This window comes from Tasmannia lanceolata, unplaced genomic scaffold (genome assembly GCF_043159265.1).
Source record: "Tasmannia lanceolata isolate RefF3 unplaced genomic scaffold, GAP_Taslan_0.1 ptg000015l, whole genome shotgun sequence".
NCBI classification, from domain to species: domain Eukaryota; kingdom Viridiplantae; phylum Streptophyta; class Magnoliopsida; order Canellales; family Winteraceae; genus Tasmannia; species Tasmannia lanceolata.
Genome location: NW_027518692.1, coordinates 42723462 through 42751358, shown reverse-complemented (window position 1 = coordinate 42751358; position 27897 = coordinate 42723462). Strand labels below are relative to the sequence as shown.

General features: G+C 37.0%; 4 protein-coding genes across 5 annotated transcripts; 2 read left to right on the top strand and 2 right to left on the bottom strand.

Annotated features, from left to right (window-relative positions):
• Positions 1–85: 85 nt before the first annotated feature.
• On the top strand, positions 86–8953 carry LOC143847386 (chromophore lyase CRL, chloroplastic-like). The gene is made up of 9 exons (XM_077356195.1): positions 86–822; positions 934–983; positions 4196–4256; positions 4352–4387; positions 5026–5076; positions 6010–6102; positions 7980–8084; positions 8257–8349; positions 8741–8953. The coding sequence occupies exons 1-9, from the start codon at positions 664–666 to the stop codon at positions 8888–8890; spliced, it is 798 nt and encodes a 265-aa protein (XP_077212310.1). The 5' UTR covers positions 86–663; the 3' UTR covers positions 8891–8953.
• Positions 8954–11207: 2254 nt separating this feature from the next.
• On the top strand, positions 11208–14378 carry CCB1 (cofactor assembly of complex C). 2 transcript variants are annotated; one of them, XM_077356187.1, is made up of 5 exons: positions 11208–11674; positions 11789–11907; positions 13001–13156; positions 13751–13903; positions 14050–14378. In XM_077356187.1, the coding sequence occupies exons 1-5, from the start codon at positions 11363–11365 to the stop codon at positions 14237–14239; spliced, it is 930 nt and encodes a 309-aa protein (XP_077212302.1). In that variant the 5' UTR covers positions 11208–11362; the 3' UTR covers positions 14240–14378. The 2 variants fall into 2 exon arrangements, with proteins under 2 accessions (XP_077212302.1, XP_077212303.1); XM_077356188.1 differs by lacking the exon at positions 13001–13156 and having other exon boundaries at positions 11219–11674.
• A 240-nt stretch (positions 14379–14618) lies between these two features.
• LOC143847383 (FKBP-like peptidyl-prolyl cis-trans isomerase family protein) lies at positions 14619–20117 on the bottom strand. Its single transcript, XM_077356189.1, has 10 exons — positions 19960–20117; positions 19701–19797; positions 19117–19239; positions 18593–18678; positions 18440–18490; positions 18238–18318; positions 16737–16781; positions 15459–15514; positions 15068–15143; positions 14619–14987 (listed from the first exon to the last, which is right to left on the bottom strand). The coding sequence occupies exons 1-10, from the start codon at positions 20029–20031 to the stop codon at positions 14892–14894; spliced, it is 783 nt and encodes a 260-aa protein (XP_077212304.1). The 5' UTR covers positions 20032–20117; the 3' UTR covers positions 14619–14891.
• A 1502-nt stretch (positions 20118–21619) lies between these two features.
• Positions 21620–27442, bottom strand: LOC143845553 (putative beta-1,4-xylosyltransferase IRX10). Its single transcript, XM_077353933.1, has 4 exons — positions 27037–27442; positions 23102–23490; positions 22505–22746; positions 21620–22359 (listed from the first exon to the last, which is right to left on the bottom strand). The coding sequence occupies exons 1-4, from the start codon at positions 27140–27142 to the stop codon at positions 21846–21848; spliced, it is 1251 nt and encodes a 416-aa protein (XP_077210048.1). The 5' UTR covers positions 27143–27442; the 3' UTR covers positions 21620–21845.
• Between the last annotated feature and the right edge of the window lie 455 nt (positions 27443–27897).

Genomic DNA, 27897 nt, shown 5'->3' with positions numbered 1-27897 from the left:
TTTTGAAAAATGCCACCCATGTAAAATGATGAATGAAAATGATCACTGATCGTTCGCAACATGTCTGCACCGTCGATCTAACCTAGTGGGTCCAGGTCTGATAACTGATGCCAATAGGAAATCTTATCTTCATGGTGCTAAACTTAACGGCTTAAAGACATCTTAGAGGTTCTTTTTCCATCACGCTCGATCAAAGGTCTAGAATCATCCGATGAGAGTGGGACCAAGGGTAATAAACCGGACTTGTGCGGGACAAAAATATCCATTGACCTGATCACTGTACACGTGGCAGAGAAAGATCAACGGCCCACAAGCATAAATGATAAAGGTGTGCATGGGGCATTAGTCATTACCAAGATAATACATAATCCCAAGGAGATCATTTTTGTTACTGGCACCGCCGCCGCTCCACAAAACGTCAAAACCTCGCAAAAACCCCTTATCAGAAGAGAAAAATCCTGAGACGGGCACTCTCATTGGTTAGATAATTACCCTACGTTTCTCTAGAAGATACCTTTTGCGTGCTCAAATTTAAGAAATTTACAGAGAGAAAATCCATTATTAGGTTCTTTCAAATTCCATTCATGGGCTTCTTATATCTTCAGAGATGGATTTGAATTGGGTTTCTTCTTCTTCTTCTTCTTCTTCTTCTTAGCGGATTCCATGACGGGCCCGGAATCAAATGGGCGAAGCCGCGCGCAAGGGCTTGTTCTGAAAGCCTTAGTATTGATTGGTGGGGCACTTCTTCTTAAGAGATTAACTAAGTCTACTACTAGATGGGATCATGCCAGGATAGTCGCAGAATCCCTCAGTGGAGAAAAGGTGAGTTCAAGAATCCTTGGTTTTTTTATTTCCCCTTTTTTTCTAAGGGGTGATTTGTTGTTGTTCTCATGTGGGTTATTCGTTTTTAGTTTTTCCATTTTGGGTTTGTAGTTTTCGCGTGAGCAAGCTCGGAGGGATCCTGATAATTATTTCAATTTGAGGTACACCTTCTATTTCTTTCATTATCTCCTATTAAATGTGGTTGTGATTCTCTTGTTAATGAACTGAATTGATGTAAATTTTGATCAAACATGAATGGGTTTTTGGTACTTGGGATGAAGTTGTACTGTATCCATGTTTAATACAAACTTAGTTGTGTGGGGTTCTTTTTTATTGTTTGGTCACTTTGAGATTTGTATTCAGTCTCTTGCATAGTCTCGTACGTTTTGGGTGATGACAAATTGAACTGATGGGGATTTTGATCAAACATGACTGGGTTTTTGGTTCTTGCTATCCATGTTTTTTTGAATGGCAAAAAAAAAAAGAAAAAAGTAGTTTGTTTTTTTGAAATGGGTATTTGTTGCAACCCAAATCCTACGGGCTGATTTGTTTCTATTTTCCTGCATATCATTTAGGCTAGATTTATTTCCATTTTCTTTCGATAGATTTATTTCTATTTCCATGCATGACCAAATAAGGAATTTGTCCGTTCCATGCATAGCTAAATAAGGTCATTTAGGATTGAGTTTACTTTTATATTTAGGTTGCCTTTAATATGAAGGTGGCAATTTTAGATGTTTCTTTTTGCTTGTATAAGATTCCATTTTTAGAATTCCTCTTGAACTAGATAGGGGTGGTCATTCGTTTAAAACCGAACCGAAAAAACCGAAATCTTAAAACCGAATTTATTTCGGTTTCTCAAAATTCGAACCGAAACCGAAACCGAATTTATGAGAAACTGAACCAAAACCGTACTATTACAAATTCGAATTGTGGGAGGAAAAGAGGGAAAAAAGTAAAATTTTGGTTTGGATCGGAGGGCTAGGATCATCCGATCGAAATGATTCTTTGAGCACAACCTAATTAAGTTGTGATCAATCAAATGGACGGTTTTGATCATCCCATGGAGTGCACATAAAGCAATTTTTTTTGGAAAAAATGGTTTCATCCATTATTTCGGTTTTTAGATAACCGAAACCGAATAACCGAATTTCCAAAAAAATAACCGAAACCGAACCGAAATGGAAAAAAACCCGGTTCGGTTCGGTTATTCGGTTATAACCGAATAATGCTCACCCCTAAATCTATAGAAGGAGGTGGATGAGACATGTAATGGGAATTTGATTATTGAATGAAATTTGCCTATAAGCTTTTGAGTTCTTTTGAAAACTTTTGGTTGCTTGGACTAGCACTTGCAGGAGTATTTTCTAGTTTCGCTCTGAGAAACTCGACTTTGACGGGATCGAAGTAAATCACATCCTCTTCGACGGTGATCAAAGTATCATATTCCCTACGACGGTGTTCCAAGGGCCCATTTTTTTCATTTATTTTATCAATCTTGCATCTGCTACTGCGCCACGAAGAGCGTCCAGATTTTTGGACTGCATTAGTATTCAGTCTGAGTTTTTATATGGTGGCTGAGCATTAAGTCCTCTGTGCGCGGTACCGCCCTTGATATTTGATCCAATAGCAGCCCATTTTTTAAGAGGCTGCTGTTGGATCAAACATCAAGATGGTACTTTTGACGTACTACCCACACGGGGGACTTCACTGGCGGCCATCATATAATTTCTCTTCAATCTATTACCAGTTTTCCTTGTAAGTTTTAGGAAATGAATAATTTCACATGGGTGCTTATATTGGGGTTCATTAATTGCTGCAGTAGTTTGCTTGAGGTATGGATTGAAAACAGAACTAGAACTGTGAGCTTCTATTGCCAATGTTGTAGAATGGATGGCTTTTTTTTTTTAATCATGAAAGAAAGCGATCTACGTGAAAAAAGTAGATCATAATTAGCAATTATATAGACTCATGGCTACTGTTTTTATCCAAAAGAAACCGAAGTCTTTCCAGTATGTAAATTATCTGGAAATCTAGGTGCTGGTTTATTGGCCAGATTGTTGCAATTTCATAGCTCAATATCATGTTGAGTCTTCTCTGACTGGAATTCTCAAACTTTCAGTTGTTTCAGTCTGTCGTACACGAACTAGTCAAAATTGATATGTTAGTTATTCAAATTATGGGTTGTGGAAAGGATTAAAGATACTCCATATACAAAATCACGAGTCTCTGAGTGCTCAGTCATTCAATCAATTTCTTTTTTGCGAATTATAACTACATATTAGTTTTGCTCAAATCTTATTATTTACAATTCAAGTTCTACATGTTGGGCTAAATCCTGTAGAATGGGATTTTACCTGAATCATGTAATTCATTCAAATATTGAATGCATAGAAAGTGGTTTTGAAAACCAGGTATTTCCTGCCGTTACTGCTGGGTTTATGAAACCAACTATCACCATTATGTTGATATCTAGATCTCTCCATTGCCATGGACATGGTGTGCTAGTGTATCCAGTGATGATGGCTAAGAGATGATGGCAACCGCTAGAGGCTAAAAACCTCTGGGTGGTTGGCAAAAAACCCTTTCCCTATGATGCTTGTTGGATTTTAGGCAATGGTCTTGAACTTGTTGACCTAGAGATAGGCTACAATGGATCAGATTCAATCCAGTTAAGGAGAAGCTAATTTATTTTTAGAAATTAAGAGAACACCTTACCCTTACCCTTTTTTTTTGAACTGGGGCGAGATGTTGAGCACATTCCAGGTGGTGATGCCTTGGGGCTCAAAAGACTTCACTTATCACAAAAGTGATGATTAAGGGGGTCCAAGACTATGTTTTAGGGGTCCAACACTAAATTTTTAATATGATATGTAGTTCATATTTTCTTGCTACTTATGTAACTTTGTTATATTGCTGAAAAAATTCTTAATATGTTCCAAAATACAATATCCATGTTGATGCAGCCTTTATTATTTGATTCAGTTCACGGAACACTGATTATATATGTTAATCAATTAGGGGTCCAAGGCTAGTTTAAGTGTTGAACATCTAGGTTTGGTTTCTGCACAAACTAAATATCATAGATATTCACAGGCTTCACTTATAAAAAAAAAGTGGTGATTGAGTTCAATGTCTTGAAGGGAATAGTCTTTCCAGATATGGTTGCCTAGATTTCGCATCTGTCTAGATTGAAACTCTATAGCTTCTTCTGATGTATAGGGGTGTTATTTTCCTGTGTTTAAATATGATGACACCGTCTTTATATTCTGTGGGGCATGCATCTTCTACATTATTTTTAGGTTTTTTTTTTTTTTTTCAAAATGTAGTCTTTTTCATTGGAGCAACTTTTATATTTCGTTCTTCCTCGCAGAATGCTTACATGCCCGGCAACAGAGATGGTAGACGGCTCAAGAGTTTTATATTTTGAACAAGTACGTGTAACTAGATAGCTATGCATTCACATTTTTCAATTTCAGCTGTTCCATGCAATGCAGATTTCTCTTAACGCTTCTTTATCTGGTGGCAGGCTTTCTGGAGGACTCCTCAGAAGCCCTTTCGGCAAGTATGATAACTTTCTCTTGATATGCAATATGCAATGTCCATGTTATGTGTCTTCCGTACTGCATCAGGGCCAATTTTACTTATATGGTCTCCTTTTCAGGTGGTGGTTTACATTTTTCTTTTAATTTTTCTAGTTGATCTATGAACTTTATCCAAAATTTCATTTTCTTCTGTTTTCAAATGTTATATAATCCCATCTGCATTTAAAGACCATTGAAGTCGTGAAAAGATCGTACGATTTGGTTTAGATATTGACCGAGTAAGCAAAGTCGTCAATTTTTTTCAAAATATACTCGTGTAAAAGGGCTAGAAGATTATGCACTCATTCCTGCAGATGTGGGCTTTGGCCTCAATTGTTTATGTATATTCAATTTTCATTGGTAATAGATTTAGCGAAATGATATCTGCCCCCCACCCCCCTTTAACGGTTTCTGTGAGAATGGTTCACTGCTTGAGGATAAGTTCACCCCCTTTTACGTTTTTCTTTGCCTTTAAAACTTAACGAATAACGTTAAGAGGGGGGGAGAGGGGAGGGGGGATATCATTCCCCTAGATTTATTGCTTTAACTTTGAACCTTTTATAGCAGTATTGTAATGCCTTTTGTTTCTGAGAAATTCTGACTAGTTTTTTTCCTGTAGAGATTTTTTATTGTGAAGCCTTGTCCAAAGGAGATGAAATGTGATGTTGAGGTGAGACTGTATTCTGATTCATGGGTTAGTTCAAAAGTGATAGCTGACAGTCCTATTTCATTACCTTCTAGTTTAAAGTTTTCTTGTTTTTTTCTGTTGTACTTCGGACAGTTTCCTTTACCGGAAGAGCTTCTCCTTCTTTTGCATTGGAATTGGTACATATGAACAATGTTAACACTGCTAGTTTGTTTGATTTGAAAGTTGAAAGATCTGAAATTTGGCATGGTGGAAAAATCAGACAACTATAGCCCTACGCATTGCTACAAATAGTTAAATCTTTTTTTTTTGAATGGTACAAATAGTTAAATCTTTTAATTATTCTGCTACAAATAGTTAAATCTTTTTTTTTTTTGAATGGTACAAATAGTTAAATCTTTTAATTCTTCTATATGTTGAACAAGGGCCCTATCGGAAGATGCTATTTCATACAGAATAATACAGCATACGTACTTTTGCATTGGTACATCCAAACAATGCTAACACTGTTTTTTTTTTTTCCAAAAGTTGAAGGATCTGGAAGTATGGGAATGACAGACAATCAGACAACCATTCTCCAACAAATTGCTACAATTGATTAGATATTTTAAGTGTTCTTTAGGTTGGAACAACGACCCTACGCCGAATATAGCATATGCAGAGAAAAGAATACTATGCCATTTCAAAAAAAAAAAAAAACTATACAGAGAATAGAGCATATTCAGATCTTTAATGATATTTCTCTGGCATTTCAAAAAAAAGAAAAAAACACTATGTTTTGAATAACATGCAGACAATGTTTCTTGTTGGAGCTGGTTATTTCTGACATTTTACTTAATTCATCATGAGAGGCTAGCTTAATTTTGTGGTCCATTCTTTTAGTAGTTAGCTGAAATTGTTTTGTTTACTGGGCCAAAGGATTTAAGATGAAATCCCCTAACCTTTTAAAATTTACAGCTGAGTTCCTATGCCATAAGGGATGCAGAGGAGTACAAAAACTTTTGTGATCGGCCAAAGGACCAGCGTCCACATACTGAAGAAGTTATTGGGGTATGTCTTCTTGCATATGGCAGAATGTATTTATTGAAGCCTCCACCATTCACTTATGCTATCATCATGTTCCACTCTAATATACTTTTGAGCTCATGGTTAGTTATCTCCATCTAGTAGAAATGTAAACATTATGATATGATCACATTTCGACCCATACCTGTAATCCATGTTCCATTTGATAAACTTCAAGGTTGGTGTTTTATGGGATATGCCCCAGATGCGGTGTTTTTATATTTTCATTATAAGATTCATTGATAAACGTCAAATGTCAAGTTTCTAATCCGAGTTCAATTATTCTTGCCCATAGCTGCCGTAAGCTCCCTAGTTGGGTCAAAACCTCTCTTTGGAAGCTAAAATCGTTTTTGCTTCCCAAATCTAGCAAAAATGTGCTTCCATCACACTTATTCTTAATGAAGAGTACGCTTAATGTTTATGTAATTTCCCCCCCTAAAAGTGTGTTTTCTCCTTTTGGCAATGCCAAAGGCATGTATTTAGAAATGGAGCGTATTAGAACTTAAAAAATCACGTAAGTTTCACACAAAGCTTATGTGATTTTTTTCCCCCAAAAACAGGATTAAATTTAAATGAATAAAACACCAAGTTTGTAAATTATAAATCCCTAAAACTTGTAATTCTAATCGGCTATGAATACCTCTTTAACTACTTGTAACACCAACTTACACTAAGCTTTCCTCCCTAATCTACTATAATCCTATCTCTTTATAAAGTTCAAAAAATAAAAATCCTCTCTCTTTCTATATGCTTCTTGTTCACTTCTAATGAGGCTAATGATACTTCCCACACATTTCCTCTTTACTTTCCATATTGCTTCCTTAGGGTCCTTTTAGATGTACCTTATATAGAAGTAGAAGGAATGGAAAATAGATTCCCATTTCTTTACTTTCCTTTTTCTCTTGATTCGAGGGGAAAGTCACACAGTAAAAAATGGGAAAATTTCAAGGACTGTTACATGAATAGTGAATGGTCACCAAAGAATACTAGAAAAAGAAATATGTGTCCTTTGATTTTCCCATAAAGCCCATTTTTTGGGCAACCAAACGTGTGCCCTCAGTGATTTTCGCTTCCTGCATTTTCTCTTTTTAGACCCACCATTTTCCACTTTGGCTTATCGCATCGCATCGCATCTCACATTCACCTGTCACTCAGGAAACTAGGATCCTGCCTGCCATTGAAGGCTATAGTGATAATTGTTCACTAGGAAAAGATTTGGCATTCCTATCTTCCAGAATACCCATGTTAACCTAGAACTATTGCAGAATGCCACTTCAGAGACTATCTAGGATGTTAACTGAGATTGGCTGTTGCTTCTTTTTTATTTTTGGGGAGAAAAAATGAGGCCCGCTTTTGGGAAATTGTAGTGCTTGGTGGGTGTTTGTTCTTTTTCCCCAGTTATTTACAGTCACCTTTTGTATGTTCCAGCTTGACATGTGAACACCCTAGACGCTTGTTCACTTGTTGTACGATAAGTTGTAGTTCTCATTCACGTCAGTCTCTTTCCCAGAGGAGAGTCCATCTAGTGGTATCTAACAAACATGTGTCAATCATGTTAATGGGAATTCATAATAAAAAAATTTCCCGGCTTTCTATGATTTTTTATTAATTTGCCGAATTTGTATCCCATGTGTTGCAACTATTTTCATTGAGGACATTCATTCTTTTCACTTGCCAGTGATTGCTAATTTTGAATTTGATAGGTGTTTTCTATGATTTAACTCATTACTTCTTCTTTTTTTTTCGAAAAGATAACACATGACTGTTCCTATCTACTTGTTTGAAGAGTCTCTTTTAGCAGAATTTTCGAAGTGTTATAAATCTGCAAGCTTTTGTTTATGTTTTCTCTTAAATTTGTGCAGGATATCGCAGAACATCTGACAACTATACATCTCTCGCGCTGTGACCGGGGAAAGCGCTGCTTGTATGAAGGTTCGACCCCACCTGGTGGCTTCCCAAACTCATGGGTATCTGTCTCCCGTATTCCATTTCCTTTTCTTTTACCCTGTCCATTGATCAATGACATAGGGTTGGATGGTGAAACATACTGGTTTGAACTCTTTTAATATCTTTCTTACCAGATTCAGTGTCTTACAATTGTTTTTCAACATTCACTTCCTTACAAATATTTTTGGACAGAACGGTGCAACTTACTGTAATACGGAGCTTGCAATCCTGAAAAACAATGAAGTGCATACTTGGGATAGGGGTTATGATGATGAAGGAAATCAAGTGAGTTTTGGACTTCAGTTTTTTTACTTTTGTTAAATGCCGAGAAAGATTTAGCAATAGTGATATTGCTGAAAAATATCAATCATTTCCCGATATATAATGGAGAAACTTGGGTGGCCCTCTAAGGAGGTTACTGAAGACCTTATAAATGTGAAGTTTCTTTACTGTAAATTTCTTTATTGCTATTAGCCTATTACATACCTGATACATGTAAATTTCTTTTTAACTCTTAAAGTACCTTATAGATGTACATTAAAAAAAAGTACCCTATAGATGTACATTTCTTGATGGGTATTAAATACCTTATATTCGAGTTATTTTTTGCATGAATAATGTTCACGCATAGCACGTGCCCGAACTGTAACACAATGATTGTGTTTCGTCTGAACAGGCTTGGGGTGTGAAGGGAGGCCCATACGAGTTCAAACCTGCACCTGCACCTGCTTCATGTTGTGACGACATGTTTTCCCCTTTAAATTTCCCCCCTGTAATGGCGCTGGAGAAGAAGATAGAGGATTCATTTGTCATACAAAAAGAATAGCTGCTCATTGTTATATGTCCTAATTTGAATTTTTAATTATAATTATAAAATCTTTCTTGACCATAGTTCTCTATTTGAGACCCAACTGGTGCAGATGTACAGCTCCTTTCTATGAGCCTGCATGGACACTTTAACCCCTATGTTGCTAATTCAATCTTGCAGAGATGAAGGATTAACAACACCAACAGAAAACACTACCTGATTGTTTCGTCGTCTAATTTAAGACTTAGGCAAACAAATGGCGAGGTCCACACAATCAAATGGGATTTTGCTCTATTGATTTACAGATTTCTATTCACAATTAGTAGACAGTTCTCACAGGTTCAGATGTGTAAGATATCTAAACTCCTTGTACTGAATATATAGCTTTCCATATCTTAAAGGTGCAAATGTATGAGTGTATTTGTTTTTGGCATGCCAAAATTTACCATTACTTTTCACATTAAGAATGCCTCATTTGTTTTGAGATATTCATATAGATTCTCTTGATCTATCTTGCTTAAGTTTGATAAATTGATCTCATTAAAACAAAGTTTGCCAGTCCTGCAATGGCAGACACGGCAGAGCTCGCCACACACCTCATACTTTTCTTCATAAACTAACCCAATTCTATCTATTTGAGATCCTCTTACACCACCACCTAGAAAGAGTAGCAAAGAATCCGAAATAAGTGAAATCTAATTGACTTGATTTAAATCGATTCTCTCTGATGGAAAAACTGATTTTTTGGCAGACCTCCAGCAGATTTGATTAGTTTAAAATTGAGTAGGGGACCTGAAATTCCCTGGTAGGGGGCCCTACTCATATTTTTTGGACATATCTGTAGATCTTGATTATGGATCCTTAAACTTTGGGGAGGATCATCAAATATTAATACATAATGGAATCCTTGGATTAGAATTAGTGTCTCGGATCCATTTTAATGGGATCACATGGGCCTCTCTATAACTGAACCATAGGGCTGCAACTGGGTCGGGTTTTTCAAAACCCTAGCCCAACCCTGGATCCCATTATCTCGGCCTAGACTCGCCTTGACCCTGAGTCAGGGCCGAAAAACCTCAACCCATGGCCTGCCCTACAAGGCTCAGTGCTGGCCCTGGCCCGCCCCGATTGGCCCAGATTGGGAAGGGCCAGGCCTGGCCGGCCCTAATTGACCCTAGTGCAAATACTTGTTAAGAGTGCCAAAATAAAGCAACCACTTATCATATAGAACAAAATGATCAATAAATAGAGAAAGGGAACAAAATAAGACAATATGAATTCAACAGCATGACGGGCAACAGAGACAATTAATAATAATAATCTAAAGAAACACCAATCCAAGATAATAGAAAATATTAGCAAAAGAAACACGCATAGATGGTTCAATTATATAATAGAAAACTTAGGGTCGGGCCGGGTCAGGGTATCCGAGGCATCAACCCAGAACCTGACCCGACCTGAGTCAGGGTCTAAAAAAAAAAAACCCTGACCCGCCCTCAGGGTTGGAAGATCCAGCCCTGACCCTGTTCTGGCTCAGGGCAGGTCAGAACTGACAGGGCCAAAGTTGCACCTGAGTGAACCACCATCGTATGCAAATAGATTTTATATCATGTGTGAGTGTGAAGTCTAGTATTTTTCAAAAAGTACTGTGGGGGCCTACTTCATAGGATGATTCGAAACCTTTCATTTGCTGGGCTAGGCTGCTTCACTGGATGATCTATTTAATAAGGCTGCGGCCCTACAAATGTCAGGTTTGGATCATCCTATCCTATGCAGTGGGCCCCACAACACTTTTTGAAAATTATTAGACTTCATGCGCATGTGAAGTCCAGTATTTTTCAAAACGTATTGCGAGTCCCACCTCATAGGATGATCCATGCTATTCATTTATTGGAATGGGATGATCATAGCCATTCATTTATGAGGCCACAACAAAAATAAGTCGCACCCGTAAATCATCTCCATGATCCTCACCGTCCCATCATAGAAGTTTCTATAATATGCTCTCTCTGTATATAGATGGGAGGGTTAGGATCATCCTGTAGAAAAATATGACAATGTACATTAAAAAAGAAGGAAAATGATATCAGCCCAACCCCTTACTTTGATATTTTCACAAACAATCCTGTCTTTTAGTATTTAAAGAACTGTCAAAAGGTTATTACATTTCACAAAAAGCTTTCAGGAGCCAATTAAAGAAGAAAAGACAACTGGGTTTGTGCAAATATCAAAATATGGTTGTGCAGATAATATTTCCAAGAAAAAAGTGATCTTTCCATGAACCAATGGATGGACAAAAGGCTTACACAACACCTTCTCTCATCCAAAAGGTCAGCTGAACAATCTCTCATCCAAAAGGTCAGCTGAACAAAATGGCATTTTGGAAATACCATTCAAACCAAAAGGGCTTTCAAAGAACACTGCTCCAATCAAAGAGAGATTGAGAGGAGGGTGAATTTCTCTTTCAGCTCTCTCTCTCTTTATCCAAAAATGGCAGCAAAATTTCTCTCCTCCCCTCTCTCTTCTTCTTCTTCCTTCCCCTTCCCTTCTAAACCCAAAACCCACCAAAGATACACCCACCCCAATCCATGGCTCGAACTCCCTCGAGCCCAAAAACCCACAAGGCTAGTGGTTCACCTCTCCCTACACGACCCTATAATTTCCACTTCTACCCTTCCCATTCTCTTCTCTCTTACAGAGAACGTTGGTTATTCCTTAGCAAGCTATTACACTTCTTTAGGCCTCTTTGTTATTTCAGTTCCAGGCCTTTGGTCTCTCATCAAACGCTCTGTAAAATCCAAGGTTTTTGACTTTATTTCCACATTCCTTGTTTGATAATGGCAATCTCTGTTTGTTGAGAATTTTGTTCGGATTTCTGATTGTTTTTTTTTTGTCTTGGTTTTTTGGGTTTTGTAGATTGTGAAGAAGACTTTTATTGGAGAAGAGAAGAAAGCTCCTAAGCAAGCAGCTGGGGAGATTCTGTCGTTCTTTACCCGGAATAATTTTGTGGTGTCGGATAGAGGAGAGACCATAACGTACGCACCCCCTTATCTTTTTCCTTTCGTTTTTTCACCATTTGGCGTATTTTAGTTTTTGCACGTAGTAGCTTACTAACCTACGCCAGAGATAGTGATTTTTTTGGCTTAAATTTTGGGCAATGATATCAGCACAACCATGTTCTTATAATTGCACTCTTTTCTTTTTTAATTGGCTTGTGAGAGATTTTTGGGAACTGTAATAACCTTTTGACAGCTCTAAGATGCATTGGTGCAAATAACAAAACATGGTTGTGTTTTGTTATCATTTTCCTAAATTTGTATGTGGGAATAATAGAGTCACAGCATAAAAATCCAAGGTTTTTAATGCAAAGAAATTGGCTATATAGAAATTTACATGTATAAAATATTTACTAGTTACAAAGAAATTTATTATATATTGTGTATAGATTAATAAGTTTGTATAATGTTGACTCACAGATACACAGGTGTGGTTAAAAAAATAGTGGGGCTCACTTTATTGGGTGACCTAAAACATTCATTTGTTGGGCCCGGACGCAGACGAGCCAGATAGTAAAGCTCTTCCTGGAAGCCTCTGAAAGTTTATCAAAATTATGTAAAAATCATGAAGTTTAAGGGAAGTCCATATAAACGATAAAAATTCAAGATCAAATTTCAAAAAAACGTTAGAATTAACACAAACACATATCTAGCAATAATCACACAAGTAAGACAACCATTCATAATAGTTTAATAAGATCAAACGACTAATGATGTATATCTTACATATGTACAGAATAATAAGATTCATTCTAAACATAAATATTTCATGTGCTATTAAAGTAGATTATCGTGATTTTTTTTCCCATTTCAACTTACTTATCTTATTAATAAAATGGCATTAATATTTGAGTTATTTTAGTTGTGAGGGCACACTGCAAAGAAGGAAGTTAAAAATCATGGTTTAGATATATTGTTCTTTTAAAATCATACCAATCACGCAATCGTTACATCCAATAATGTTTATACTTTGTTATTGAATGTGAGATATTGCCTACATGTAGTTTTCGACCATTCATGTTCAAAGACAACAAACAGACATTATCTTATGTTAGTATTGGATTATTTGTAGGATTTTTAACCAATATGAGATCCAAAGCAAGGCCTATCAATGGATCGGTCGTAGTGATCCATGTATAGTTTATCATGAGGTCATTTACCGCGAAGGCTTCACTAATGACACACCCATGGAGCCTTCAGGTCCCTACTATGGGTCACCAAACAAACGGTGGGCACTTTTTAGCTTGAATTCTAACTTAGAGGTGTTCAATCATAATCCGATACACGGTAGTTTTGTGCCACTGGCTTTTCAACCAAGCGCAATGATTAATTATGTAAATCAATGTTAGGGTAAAACTAACCTGTATGATTTAGTAGGGCGTGACCTCATTATAATGCATTGTGGTGTGTCCAATACACCAGTTTTGGTCCCACTCAACTGATTTGAGCCGTGCATTTGGTAGTCCTTCCTTTGGTTCTCCTATCGCCAATCGTCCTTTCATAGCATCTAATAATGTGTATTTTGTGTTGCTGATTTTTGAATATGGACGGGTATGATTCACATTCAATGACAAAAAGATAGGCATTTATTTGATGTTACGATTACATGATTGACTTGATTTTACGAAGATAGGAGATCCAAAACAAAGGCCTCTCAGACACTGTTTGAAACAATCTAAGGTGGGACCTGCTTTGCGGTAGTGGGAGCACTTAATCGTAGATCGTAATACCATGAGGGCGCACCATACTAAAGTATTCCTCTTATAAGATTTGAATTTTTTAATATTAATTATCTTAATTATATTACTTTCATCTGTTGAAGGTTTGAAGGCATGATGGTTCCGAGCAGAGGACAAGCAGCATTGCTGACCTTCTGTACATGCATTAGCTTGGCGAGCGTCGCCCTTGTTCTTACTATAACTGTTCCGGAAGGTGGCAATAACTGGTTTTGGCTGACTGTTTTAAGCCCATTAGCGTAAGTGAATTTTTTTAGCTTAATCCAGTAATAATTAACCTGATTTTAATGCTTAGCAATTCAATTTCCATGAATTTGGCGCTTAGTAATTCCATTTCTTCACGACTTAGTACTGATGTTCGAAAGGTGTCGGTTTCGACATGCAGAGGAGTGTATTACTGGAAAAGAGCGTCGCGAAAAGAACAGATCAAGGTCAAAATGATAGTGGGCGAAGATGGGGCGAGCTTGTCAGAGATCGTCGTTCAAGGCGATGACCAACAAGTAGAGCAAATGAGGAAGGAGCTTCAACTAAGCGAGAAAGGGATGATATATGTTAAAGGGGTCTTTGAGAGATAAAATAACAGAGATACTGTTTTTTGTTTAATCTTTAATCAGAGATTTGTATTATCAGAAATCAAATCCTTTTGTATACCATAGCAATTTTGAGATGTGTTACTGTGTAAAATTTTCAATTGTGAGATAAATATTCATGGCCTTTGATGTGTAGTGTAGATAAGAACCAGTGTGGAGCAAAGCAAATAAGCCTACTTCATGTCTGTGCATCTCATCCTCTAATGGAGTGGGTACCAACCACTGTGCAGGAGGGAGGGAGGACTTTTTTTCTTTTTCTTCTCTTTTTTTATTAATCATGAACCTTTATTTTTATTTTTTTGAATGACAATATTGAAACATTATTAGAAACAAAAAGGAACAATACAAAGAAAAAAAAAAGACATAACAAAGGCAACAGGGATTCCTCCTCAAATAAAGAAGCTATGTTTACACTTCTGCTAGCTAAAGAATCTGCCATCTCATATGCTTGGCTATGTTTACAAGGTGGCACATAAGGCAACTGAACCCTGCATAGACTGAGATCTTAAACTAGAAGTTTTTTGAAGCATGACAACAAACCATTTACCTCATCTGCTTAAACTAGTTGTTACAGCAAGAAAGCAGCCTTGATGTTGGTAAAGAATGTACCTGAGTACATGCAAAACTTGATAGTGAATCAGGTTGGATTGATTTTGAGAAGCTCGATATCGAACAACAGAGTTTTATCGATCAGTCCTTGGTTCCTCAGCACAAAATCCAGAGCTCTTTGACCCTGTGAGACACAAACCTTAGGGGTTTGTATGGTGTTAAATTAGAAGTAATGATAAAATCATTCAGATAGTTTTAAAGTACCGAAAAGGTCGTGGGTCTTGGGCCTTGTTTGTTGAAGTCATTATCTGGATATCCTAAATCTGGGGGCACTATGATCCTGCATTGCTGTAGTAAACTGTTAGAAGACTGGAAGTAACTGCATGGAAAGCTACTAAACCACTTCAAGATCTGAAAAGTGTGAAGGAATTGTTTAGAAGCTTTCTTATCCTTCGGATTTCCATAAAAAATGATTTCCCTCCATTTTCTAGAAAAATCTTGAGTATTCCTTGAAAATCTTTCTTACGGAGTGCAGATTATATGATTGAATGGTCTACAAAATTAGTTGAGAGTAGTAATTGATTGAATGCATTCTAAGAAAGCAGAATGGGCCATATAGAACAAGTTAAATACCCAAAGACACAGGAGACATCACCTTCTAACACCACCAAGAGCCATGCTTGCAACAGCTTCCTCAAAGGCCGGTATAACCTAAATATTCAAGCCAGCACTGTTATGAAACTTCATTGTGCTGCATCAAATGTATTGTTATTTCACCTCAAATGCATTCAATTTTGCAACCCTCAACATGAATTACTGTTATTTCACATAAAATACATTCAATTTTACAATCCCCAACATTAATTAGATTGTATTACTGAATAAATGGAATGGTTACAGGAGAATGATATGGGCTTGACCATCAGGGGGAGTCCTAAGAGATGAATTGGAATTTTAGAATCCTACCGATTCCGGGACCGGCAGGAATAGGGGGAGTCCTAAGAGATGAATTGGGATCAGTGATATGGGCTTTTCAAGGCCCCATTGGAGTGGCAGACTCAAGTGAGGCGGAGGCTTGAGCGGTTCACCAAGGAATTGAAATCTTAGCAGAGGAAGATATTCACAGAGTGATGATTGAAGGGGACTCTCTCAATGTAATCCGCTGGCTAAGCGGATCTCATGTTTTCCCGTGGCGACTTGCAGAGATTAAGACATTTTGGGTAACTCATCTATCTCCTTCCATCATATTAGGAGATCGGACAATGGAGTGGCGATAGGTTCGCTAGGAATGCAGTGTGCTTGTTGGCCCTGGGGCAGTTTGACTTTCTCCCGCCTTGAGTTCCCTTCCTTCTATTTTATGAATTCTGTTATGTTCCTATTATATGTATATCTCTAGCTTTGTACTTGACCATCTCGGTCTCTTTCTTGAATGAAATCTTGACCATTAAAAAATGATATCATTCAACTTTAACTTGGTTCTAACTTCTGACCAGAAAAATAGATGCAACAGTAAAAAAAGTACACATAATAAGGGAAACATATGCCCAAAATGATGCAAGCCCAGATGATTTGAAATTGCAAATCGAGGGAATTTAAAATCCTGAAGAAGTTGAGCAAACAAAGTTGAATACTTGGATGAAATGCAAAAGGATCATGAGACCATTTAGTTGCAAAATTCAAGGAGAATTGATACAAATAAAATGGGTGGAAGACTTGGATTGTGTTTTTTTTTACATGGTTGGAAGACTTGGATTGTTTTTTCAAAGAAATAAGGCTTGGAGATTTTTGTTGTACTCCTCACATCTAAACTGTGAGTGCATATCACTAATCTGAAGTGTAAATATAACATGCAATTGCAAGTGAAAATTTGAGTACATATCACTAATCTTAAGGCCCCCTTACATTCATCCAAGTGAAAGTGTAAAATACTCACCTGTTGGGATCCAAGTGTAAATTTGAAAAATTCTTTGTCATCACCCTGCACATTAATAGTTTGAAAATGTCAAGTTTCAGTTCGAATTTCATCTCTACTTATCAAAATAAAATAAATAGTATAAAATCCTAAGTGTAATAAAATAAATAGTATAAAATCCTAAGTGTAATTATTAACATCCAATTGCACGCAATCAAGGAAATAAGTCATTTCTATCTTGTCAAAAAACTAATATTGTGAACACACAAGAACAATAAGTTCGAATACGACCTGTTATATAAACAAGGAACCTATACTGCTTGGACATGAATACAGTTATCAGTGGGAAAATGTGATAATTGGGAAAACGAAGACATGAATACAACCAGTTAATGTCTTATTCATGTTGCTAAGCCTGTAAAGAAAAAGGAAGACATGTCTTATACAATTATCATGTCTTATTCATGTTCCTTGTTCGTTACAAACCTAGTATTCAAGTATTCATGTCCAAAATGTAGACTGCCAGTCTTAAGATTTATGTTAGAACTTGAGGATGAAATGTGAAGAGAAGTAATGATCAAAATAAGGACTATCAGTCTTTTAAACAGTTGCAGTCTGTGGTATTGAAAATTATCATATGATCAACTTATGTTAATCAATAACTAGGCCAGACCAGAATCCTTGTGTACTCCAGGTGTGCAGCCTAGAATTCTCATAGCCAAGTAGAACAGACTTTTCCCTCCACTTTCAAGCTTTTTAACAATTTAGAATTCATGGTCTAATAAATGAACCATGCGGGCACTTAGTGTACACTTACTGGCCCATAACAACAGTGAACCTACTGGAAGATATAAATAAATCTTTGATGCAAAAATCTTATGATATCTGTGTTGCATGGATTTGGATTTGTGTGTCGGGATCCGAAATGGATTCGACAAACCCCGAAAAATAGGATTTGTGGATTCGGTAATTTTTATTAAGTAAAATAATATATATGTGTGTGTGTGTGTGTGAAAAAATTGAGGGTAGAGGATCAAGACGTTAGGGTTTTTATTAAGAGGGTCGAAGAAGAGAGGGGAAGGGGATAGATGTTCGAGGGTCGAGGGTGGAGGCGCTAGGGTTTGTATTAAGAGAGGATGGGGTGTGCTTTTATTAAAAAAAAAGTTAAGAAGAAAACATGCTTAAAGGGAAAATATACAAGGTTCACATTTTGTAAGAGTCAACGATGTGTTGGATTCGCTTAAAAAAAAGGATTCGTGTGGGACACGGCTACTACAAGAATCCGGATGTGTCCCACGTGAATCCATATCAGATTTGCATGTCGAAATGTGTCGTCAAGGATTCGGCATGGGGGGCAAAGACTCCATGCAACACATTAAGATACAAAGTGTGTAAGCTTTTAGATCCTCACATTTTTTTAAATCACTCATAAGTTGATAAGTTTTTCCAGGCAATATCACAATTGAAATAAGAAAATTTGCAACAATAAAACCAAGCTAAAAGAACATGAAATGCTTAATACCTCAAATGAACCACCCTTTGTCCTGTTCCGAGCTTCAAAGATCCGGCCATAATATCCTACGGTAAAACCATCCCAATCGACCTTAAATGCATTTAGAATTTAGAAGCTGCATCAGAGTTTGTCTCATTCAATCATAAACCAAGAAAATACTCTCGATTACATTTCAATTGTATTTTTGGGAATGACAAAATTGTTGACTTACCACTACTGTTTCCCCCATCTTGGGTGTGGGGCCACTGCCTGGTCGCAAGTCCTGCAATCCTTATAAACTTTGAATCAAAATCCATCATGATTGTGTCTATCATGCATGTGTTTGTGCAAGGCGTGCACATGCCAATGTGTTTTAATAGATGACCTTGTATTGAAGACCTGATTTTGTTTCTATGTAGTCTGGATAACGCATTTTTGACTTCCCATAATCTTTTCCACGAAGTGCTGGCACTGGAGTACCAACAGTAATCTGTCAGAAAATCTGATATTTTCCAATTAAACAGATAGGTCAAGACCATCAAAAATATTATATGAACTAATAGCACAGAAAAGGTAAGCTGACCGCTGAATTAAACAGATAATTTACAACCATTAACAGTGCATGATATGACCAATTCCATAGAACTGGTAAGCATGCAACTAGATCAAATTAATTCTAATAAAATTTAGGCTGCAATGAATGCAAGTGGGCCAAAGAGCCTCGTACGGATCAAACAATTTTTTTAATCATTCTACAACTTTGTTGGCACACTCACATGTAAATGGAGTTAAGTAAAATCCAGTGCCCCCCACCCCCCAAAAAAAAATTATCATCCAAACAAACTTGTATCAGTTTGTATGTAACATGAAAACTGGTAGGAAAAGGCAATATCTGTCGGAAAAACTTACTGTCCGCAAATTCGGATGCTACAGCCACTTGATCCTCCATAGCATGACACAAGACCCCAGCAAGAAGCCCGAAGGTGGATGACAACAAAACTTTCCTCCTTTCAAAAGTCTCTCCAGTTGGCTCTACAGATATAACACACAACTAAGTGAACATATTAATTCAATATAATTTGATCATATTGGAAAGCCCAGTACACGCCACAGATAAATTTATGTTCCAACTCTTTAAAAACCATGAATCCCACAACTCAGGAAGAAAAAGAATCTACATACTACAGATTGCATGCATATTAGTCATTACAGAGACCATTTAAATGAAGAGACTTATCTAAAATTAAATATGAAAAAAGTAGATAGAATAATGCTTTGAGTAAATTTAAAACAATTAGATTCCGCGTAATTCGAAGTCGAGAAACGTCATAACATTACATTCCTCGGAAATTCGTCATTCCTATATCATGTTTCCAACTTTCCCACCCAATTTTGATGCCAGCAATCTCTATCTCACAAAAAGATGAGATTTTTCTAACCTAATAATAAATTCATTGAAAGCCCTAGATACCAAAACAGCATTGCAAACTTACCATACGAGCTTTTAATCGCCGAATTGGAAACCCTCACCAGTTTGCGGAAAGTTGTTGTTGGGTCGATGCTCCATTGGCCTCTACAACAAACCAAACCCTAAAGAAACAGATCTTCATAATCAAGAAATCTTCGAAAATCCATCAGAATAAAAACTTAAAACATGGAAAATGGATTCTCTCATAAATGAATTCGCTCCACATTAAACGAAAGATAGAAACCTAAATCTTACGGAGATTATGGTTAGTAGATGATATATACCTTTGAAGAAGCTTTGGAAATGCGGAGATTCGAAGAATTCGAGAGTGATCCAACGGCTGAGATCGACGCCATGAGAGAGATAGAAAGAGAAGAAGTTGGAAGAGCAGAGGCGTTTCCTGCAAAGATAAAACGGCCCCCTCCCCTCGGTGTTAAATGACCATTCTACCCCCGAGGGTTCAGTAGGGTTAAATGGGTCATTTTATGAAGTTAAATGAGGGTGTGTTCTAGTCATTTCACACTTTAAAAAAAGAATGTGATTGTTGGTTAGGATCCAAACACTCAACGTGGCACATGTTTAATGGTCAGGATCCAGTAATCCAAGTGGACAATGGGCATCTACATTTAACATTGATCGGACGGTCTAGATTGCTCGATGGGTGGTGGCTGTCGAGTGTAGAACTACATGTTTGTGGGCTCTGCCTGGTTAGCCCACTTTTACTCATATATGGTGATCTGACCTTGATCTGGGGCATATGAATGATGAATCCCATGGGGAACATATCAATCTTAAGGATCAATGTTTGGTCCCACATTGAGATATGTATGTATATAATAAGACCCTTTTGGAACTAAGGTGACCCTGATTGCTTTGGATTTTCAGAAACGATTGTGAGTTCAAAACTGATTATTGGACTCAAAATTACATATTTATTGATGCACTTCATGTCATTGTTTAGAATCCAAGAAGCAATCATGAACAAGTTGGAAAAACCCTAGAGAAATTTCTTATGAGTAGTTCCATGTGGCTAGTACTCTAATATTTTGAGGGTAGCAGAGGAAATTGTTCCACTTTGCCCAACTGTACTCTCTTTCATTCTATCTACTTCAATTTACTTCTCTTCCCCTTTGTATTTTGCTTCTTGCTTTCATTTTTCAGCTCAAGATCAATCTCTTACTAGGGTACAGTGAAAGTTCTCCTGGTTCTCAATCCATGAAAAGATTTCAAAACACAATATCATACAGTGTAAATGTGGTTCAAGCATGGGACAGTGAGTGAACTTTATAAAAGACAGGGTCCTTGCCTAACCCCATCAATTGAACTTTATAAAAAAACACACGGGCTTAAGGCATACTAGACCTACCAAACATGAACCATTGTTAAAGGATGCGTAAATCATCAATCCGACCAATGGTGCAGAGGCAAGAGGATTGCTGCAAGCCAAACTGCCTTGAATTTCTGTCACTAAACCTGAGCATTTGAGGTTTCAGAGTTTTAATTCATATTTACCAAAGAACCCCACAAACAGATCCTTGTTATGTGGTGAACCTTGATCACAAATCTGAAATGAAAGATCCATGAAGCCAATGCAATCATCTCCCCCACATTTGCTTCGCAACATCAACCGCAATTTGACCAAAATTAAACTTGACAATGAACCATACCAAATAGCTACTACAACCAGATTTGGAACTGATTTAAAAGGTTAATGAACTAACGAATAACCACATATAATGCCAATTCAAGAAAAGCTTGTGCAGTGGGATCGGACTTTCGTACCAACTGCATAATACTACATTACTACTGAATAGCTCAAGCTTTCGGATAATATGTTTGGGTTTTACGTCAAGTTCAACAGAATATGTTTCAAAATTCCATTAAAAAGGAAAGAGATATTGGACTTGTCTACCAAACTGAAACAAAGTACATAAACCCAATACATAAAATGGAAAAGTAAGACATTGACAGTCAAAAATCAAATTATAACCATCTGACAAGGCAAAGTACACACATGCATGATGTCACTAAAGCGACAAAAAGATAATCTAACTGCTTCAAAAGAAAAATTTACACTTTAGATGGCAGCCAGGACCTTGATTGTAATGATACAGCTTTAATGGGTAGAGTGTAAGGAAATGATCAATTATCTGCAAATTTTGAAATGCATCTACCAAGGTTTCAAATCACCTACTGGGCCCGCAGTCCAGTTCAAGACATTCTCCCCTGGTTGCAAGTAAACACTCTTATCATGTGGTAATTTGCGAGCAAGCCCATTCAATATCTGATGGAAAGCATCCCCTGGTTGAGCTGGTTGGGGGAACAACATTGCCTGCTTCATTGAAGGATTAGCAAGCAGTCTCTGTTTCCTTAATATCACCTCAGGTGATATTGAGGTAAGAATAGTATCCAAGTTAGTAACATCCTTTTCGGCAACAAACACACCAATTTCTTCCCATGGAATAGCGTCCGCAAAAGGCAACACTATATAATCTGCTATGATCACTGGTATGCACCCAAATATCACTCCTTCCACTAATCTAGGACTCCAAGGGGCCCAACCCAAAGGACACAAGCAGAAAACAGCCCGTTGCATGTCTTCATAGTAAGTCGCCGGATGATCAGTGGAGATGTCAAAGAGTGGATTGTCCTTGAAGTTTTCCCATACCGATGCCCGTGCACCTCTACAAGGCCAAACAAGAAATGGACAAAAGGGTCATGAAACAATGCAAATACAATTTAACAAGCACAAGATACAACTCAAAAGAACATATTCTGAAATAATTTCATTTGAGGTGGTTTAGTTCCAAATGCTTATGAGAACTATACCTTGCATAATAACCACCTTCGGGATCGTTTCCCACATCATAAAACAAACCACGAAAGTAAACAAAGATGGACCGAGGGATGTCGGGAGGAATTAGATGAGCTTGCATCTTCTGTGGAGGGGCATATGGGGGAATTGTAATTGAACCCTCGTTTAAACAAACATGATTTTGTTGCCCAAAAGTCTGAACTAAAGTAGCACGCTGAAGCAAGGGAAGAATCCCCCGCTCAATCGCTCTCTCTTCCTAGAAAAAGGAAATACACAATTATGAAAAATGTAAATAGGGTTTAGCAAACTTTAACTTGACAATAACCCAACTACAAGACATCAGTTGTAGTAGGGAATAAATCAGCATCCCTCTCATCCAAAGTTTGAAATTTGGGATAGGGCCGACATTGAAAGTACATGAATCCGAAATTTTGGCGAAATTTCCAAAATTTCCACCGAAACCTTGTATAATACCGAAATTGTTTCCAGAAATTTTACATGATTTCGGCCGAAACCGACATTTAAATCTTTGGTCTCATCTAGTTATTGCAGTATAAAAGATGGAAAACACAAAACTTCTGAGACAAAACAGTAAAACGTGACTTTCTTACTAGATAGTGAAAGCAGGCCCCAAAGTCATGTGGAACAACAAAAAAGTGATCCGCTCCTTCAGTTCGGTTCCAATAAGGCCAATTAGTAGAAATCAGCTGTATAGCACTTCTCATCATTCGTGGTGATTTAAAAGGCAATGGGAGCCCATTAGGAGTTAGGTCACAAGTAGTATATACAGGGGTGTAAAACCAGTCAGCTTCCTCGGGATTAAGAGTTCGGACAGGACTCGACAACAAGAAACGATGCATGAAGATCTCTGCAGCAAACATATGAGTGAGGCATCTGGGATCCCTCTGCAGGATTTTCTTGTTGTATTTTCTAGGCAGCTCATAAACAAACACTTTCAACCTTCCAACGGGGTCATCTTCTAGAACATCACCAGCACTCCCTACATTTGGAAAAACAACAGAATTACTACAAGCATAGAGAGCGTCAGAAGGTATTCTGACCATAGTTGTAAATTCCGTTTCGGTCGCCATTTCGTTTTGGCCACCGAAACGAAATTTCGGTGGGATTTCGGTCATTTCGGTGCATTTCGGTCGAAACTTTTCGTTCACACAAAAAATATATTAAAAAATATGAGAAAAATCCAAAAAAATAAAAAATCAATAGAAAAAGATGAAAAACTAATAAATAGTCCAAAATATGTGTCAGGGTGCGGGTACGACACGACACGGGTACGTGGGTACGTGATTAAGTTCCATATTTCATAACATGAGGTATCAATACATCATTCATTAGAAAAAAAAAGTCTGTTACCAATGTGTTGACCAGTGCCTGACAAGATGAATAATTTTTAGAGACCAAATAATGAGATTTTTTTTACCGGACTTTTGGGATTTAATAATGTTTGGACAAAATAGATTTTATGAATTTTTAAAATTTGAAAAATACCCCACCGTTTGGAAGTTAAGAAAGTTAAAATTTTGACCCGACCATTTTTCTTTGAATTTTGTACTAGAACTGGAGAGTTGACTTTTTTTCCTTTTAGATTTGGGTGTTGAAACTATTTTTAATAAATCCAAAAGGGGGGTATTCCGTCATTTACATGTAAATCTTAAGTAAATGGACAATAAAATAGTAAAGACATTTACTTGTAAATACCGAGTACAGGAAAGTAGAGAACATGTAAATACCGAGTACAGGAAAGTAGAGAAGTACAGGAGAGGAAAGAGAAGCAGCAGGAATCCAGTCAAACTAGCCCTTATGCACGATTCCGGCCGGAATGGAGAATTTTGTCCATTCCGGACGAAATTCTGGATTTCGGAAAATTTCGTCCGGAATGGCCGGAATGGAACGAAATTTCCACCGGAACGAAATTTTTGGAATTTCGTTCCGGAATTGTAACGAAACCGGTTCGTTTCGTCCATTCCGGACGAAACGAAACGGAATTTACAACTATGATTCTGACTCAAAATTCAAATGAGGAATACCTATGTAAATCCAAAAAATTGACAGAATATGTAAATAACCCAGTCCAGAAATGATCATTGTCCCTACTATAGTGCATGCTAATCCAAATATTCCATTGTATTACAAGAAGTAACCCATCAATCGATCAACAAAGCTAATTAGAAAATCCCATTTATAACCAGAAATATGTGCATATTGAAGATATTTTGAGCTAGCCGATTTTTTTATAAAAAAGAAACATAAAAACTTCCCATGGGAAATTTGCCAAACCAATCCCACCAATTAAAAGCATTTATTAGTTTTAAACTTTCATGCTGAGTACCATTTTAAAAAAAAACAACCTTTCATACTGAGTGACACCAAAGATGGAATCACTAGATCACCATGAAAGGACTCATGCTCCAAAGAATTCTCTCTTTTAGACCGAGCTGCTGACAAGCCTACTCATCCAAGAGAGACATTTTTTTAATGGTAATCCTCCAAGAGAGATATAAAGGACTGAGGAAACACCCAATCCATGCTGAACTACATAAGGATGTGGCTCCACACAATTCTAGCAAACAAGCAATGGATAAAAAGAAGATTGCCACTCTCCTTATCGACTTTACACACAATGCACCAGTTCATCAAAAAATAACTCTTGCGTTTCAGGATATTCATGGTGTTGATATTACCAAGCCGACTATTCAGCCAAAGCTCTGTACTTTAGGAGGAATAGTGGTCAATTCAACCACACCTTGGACTAATCACTAGTCTGACCAAGAACTCTAATCAAACAAGCGACAAACCACCGAAAACTGACAACAGAGCTCTAGGATTTGGACCCCAAAATTTACAATCCTTCATACAAGATGCAATAATCAAACTATCAAGCCTCGCTAGGAGAACATAAAAGGCATTACTTTTCCTAATCATTGAGGTTATGCTGACATCCCCACCCCCCACTAACATCCCAGCCAACCTATTGAAACAAGTATGAACTATAACTTCCTTCTCACGGATACTCAAGGGCCAAGGCACAACAGCCTCTAATCCAACCACACATCATCTCAGAAATGGGCCTTATTCCCCTTGTCCACTCTAAACCTGATAAACGAAGAAAAGACCTCTCTGAAACTACAAAATCTCTTCCCTCCTACCCTTTCAGACCCTCCCATATTTAGCGATGATAATAACTCTCCAAAGAGAATCTCGCTCCTCTCACAATCTCCACAACCACTTACCAAGAAGTGCATTATTTCTGAATTCTGATGCATAAATTTCCAAGATCAAGCCACCCACTGACTTAGGCTTGCACAGAGTAACCCAATTCACCAGGTTTTTTATATCTTCTTCTTTTTCTCCTTACCTTGCCCCCAAAAAAAGTCTCTTTGAAACTTCCCGATTGTCTAGGTAACCTTCACAAGAGCAACCTCGATTAATGTAATCCTACCTCCAAAGGAAAGATAGTTCTTCTAGCGGCTTAGCTTCCTCTCAGTCCGCCCAACCAAAGGATCCCACAGTGCTTTGTTAGGGAAGTTAGGTCAAGAAAAAGAAATAAAGAAAGACCATATGCTTGTAAGAGCAAACGGAAGTTTGTGAGCCTCAATATAAAATTGCAACCAAGAACTTCAAATCCGCATGAGTTTTAGTTCAAATTGCTGTTATAAAGAAAAATGAACACGTCAATCAATACAAAACTCATGACTTGCACACCAAATTTCAAAAATGTTGAACCATAACTAGATTAACTTAATCTTCATCCTCAAATTCCACCCCAAGAACTGAAAAAGAATTTAAATGAGAGAGAACCAAATGATAGTATAGTAACATCATAAAGTTGTGAATTCGAATATTGGTATCGCAAGTAAAATGTTCCAAAAGCAGTCCGAATAAAACCAACATGAATCTCCATCCCAATGGAAGCTAAGAAAAACCATGAGCATTCCAATCAGACCAAATTGCACGAGTTCCAATCCCAAAGTACAAAAGAAGTAGAACAAAAAAAACTAGATGCAATTAAGCTCAATCCATAACTTTCAAACTCCAAATGACCAATATAAAATCCCAGACAATGATAAAAAAATTAATAAATAAATGAAATTCCACAAAAAAAAAATCATGACAGTTAAAAAAAAACCATAATATTACATGCAGCCCTTTTTTTTAACTCCAAATGGAACTAAAGAAAACCAGAAAGCATCCCGGAAAAAAAATCTTTGCATAAAATCCATAATACAACCAAGAAGAACCATTAACCTAAAAAATAACTAAATTCCAATTCAAACCAGATTACAGATAAAATATATCAGAAAGACAGAAACTAGTACAAGTCAAAACCAAAAAAAAAATAAAAAAATCACGAAGTTAAACCCCATATAGCTATTAAAGAGGCACCACCCCACATCAAAAGAAACAATGAATTCAAGCCAAATGAAAATTATAAGCAATGAGTAAAAAGCAAAAAAAAAAGTACAAAAAGAAAACCCAATAAATCCACATAAAATTCGAACCAGATAACGAAAAAAAGGGCAAAACCCACCTGAAATTCTCTCTGTCTGATGAACCTGCTCGAGCTTCTCACCACGGGCTACTGAAACGAAAAGAAGAAAAAGAAAAGCAGAAAAAACCCACATCTTAATCTTCATTTTCTCCCCAAGAACCCCAATCTCTAGAAAGAAATCGAAGAAAGAGAGATGGGTTCTTGAGGATTTATTCAAAAACAATGGAAATCGTTGGAACGTCGTGTGAAGAGTGGTTGGAAGGGTAGGAAAGTTTCCTTGGGTTTTGGGTTTTGAAGTAAATTGAGAAATAGAGTTTTTTAAAGGCGGGAATTTGCTTGAAGAAACGAGAAGGGATTTGTTTTTTGGGTATGGAGATATGTGATTTTGGAAGCTGTTTCTTTCGTTGGTCTGATGAGAAGTCCATCTCAGAAACCAAGCGTGCTGTTGAAATGCCACCTTTTTCCTTTTCTAGCAACCGTTTTTTATTTCGGATACTGATGATAATCCCACTACCATGTTTTGATAATGAGACAAAGTTTCTTTGTCTTATATGATTTAATCAGCTGTCAAAAACAATTACTGACATACTTAATACCAAGATTTTAAATTTCGGCCGAAATCCGAAATTTTGACTTATAATCCCACTACCATATTTTGATAATGAGACAAAGTCTTCTTGTCTTATATAAATTAACCAGCTGTCAAAAACAATTAAGTGACATACTTAATACCGAGGTTTTAAATTTCAGCCACAGAATCCGAAACATTCTGAAACCAAAACTTTGACAAAATTTTCGGCCGAAATTATTGATAAAATATTAAATTTTTATTCCTTTACATAATTTCAACCGAAATTTCGGCTAAAAAAACTACATTTCTAGCGCTTCTACCAAATTTCG

Excerpts from the sequence above, each read along its gene's own strand:
- LOC143845553 (XM_077353933.1), bottom strand. The coding sequence starts at position 27,142 with ATGAAGATTAAGATGTGGGTTTTTTCTGCTTTTCTTTTTCTTCTTTTC. Across the intron at positions 22,747-23,101 it reads GGGCCTGCTTTCACTATCTA|GAAGAGAGAGCGATTGAGCG; the intron begins GTAAGAAAGTCA and ends TCCTTTTTCTAG. Across the intron at positions 22,360-22,504 it reads GAAGGTGGTTATTATGCAAG|AGGTGCACGGGCATCGGTAT; the intron begins GTATAGTTCTCA and ends TTGGCCTTGTAG.
- LOC143847386 (XM_077356195.1), top strand. The coding sequence starts at position 664 with ATGACGGGCCCGGAATCAAATGGGCGAAGCCGCGCGCAAGGGCTTGTT. Across the intron at positions 4,257-4,351 it reads GAGTTTTATATTTTGAACAA|GCTTTCTGGAGGACTCCTCA; the intron begins GTACGTGTAACT and ends ATCTGGTGGCAG. Across the intron at positions 8,085-8,256 it reads GTGGCTTCCCAAACTCATGG|AACGGTGCAACTTACTGTAA; the intron begins GTATCTGTCTCC and ends ATTTTTGGACAG.
- CCB1 (XM_077356187.1), top strand. The coding sequence starts at position 11,363 with ATGGCAGCAAAATTTCTCTCCTCCCCTCTCTCTTCTTCTTCTTCCTTC. Across the intron at positions 11,908-13,000 it reads GATAGAGGAGAGACCATAAC|GATTTTTAACCAATATGAGA; the intron begins GTACGCACCCCC and ends GATTATTTGTAG. Across the intron at positions 13,157-13,750 it reads TATGGGTCACCAAACAAACG|GTTTGAAGGCATGATGGTTC; the intron begins GTGGGCACTTTT and ends CATCTGTTGAAG.
- LOC143847383 (XM_077356189.1), bottom strand. The coding sequence starts at position 20,031 with ATGGCGTCGATCTCAGCCGTTGGATCACTCTCGAATTCTTCGAATCTC. Across the intron at positions 19,240-19,700 it reads GGCGATTAAAAGCTCGTATG|AGCCAACTGGAGAGACTTTT; the intron begins GTAAGTTTGCAA and ends TTATATCTGTAG. Across the intron at positions 15,515-16,736 it reads TTACACTTGGATCCCAACAG|GTTATACCGGCCTTTGAGGA; the intron begins GTGAGTATTTTA and ends TTGAATATTTAG.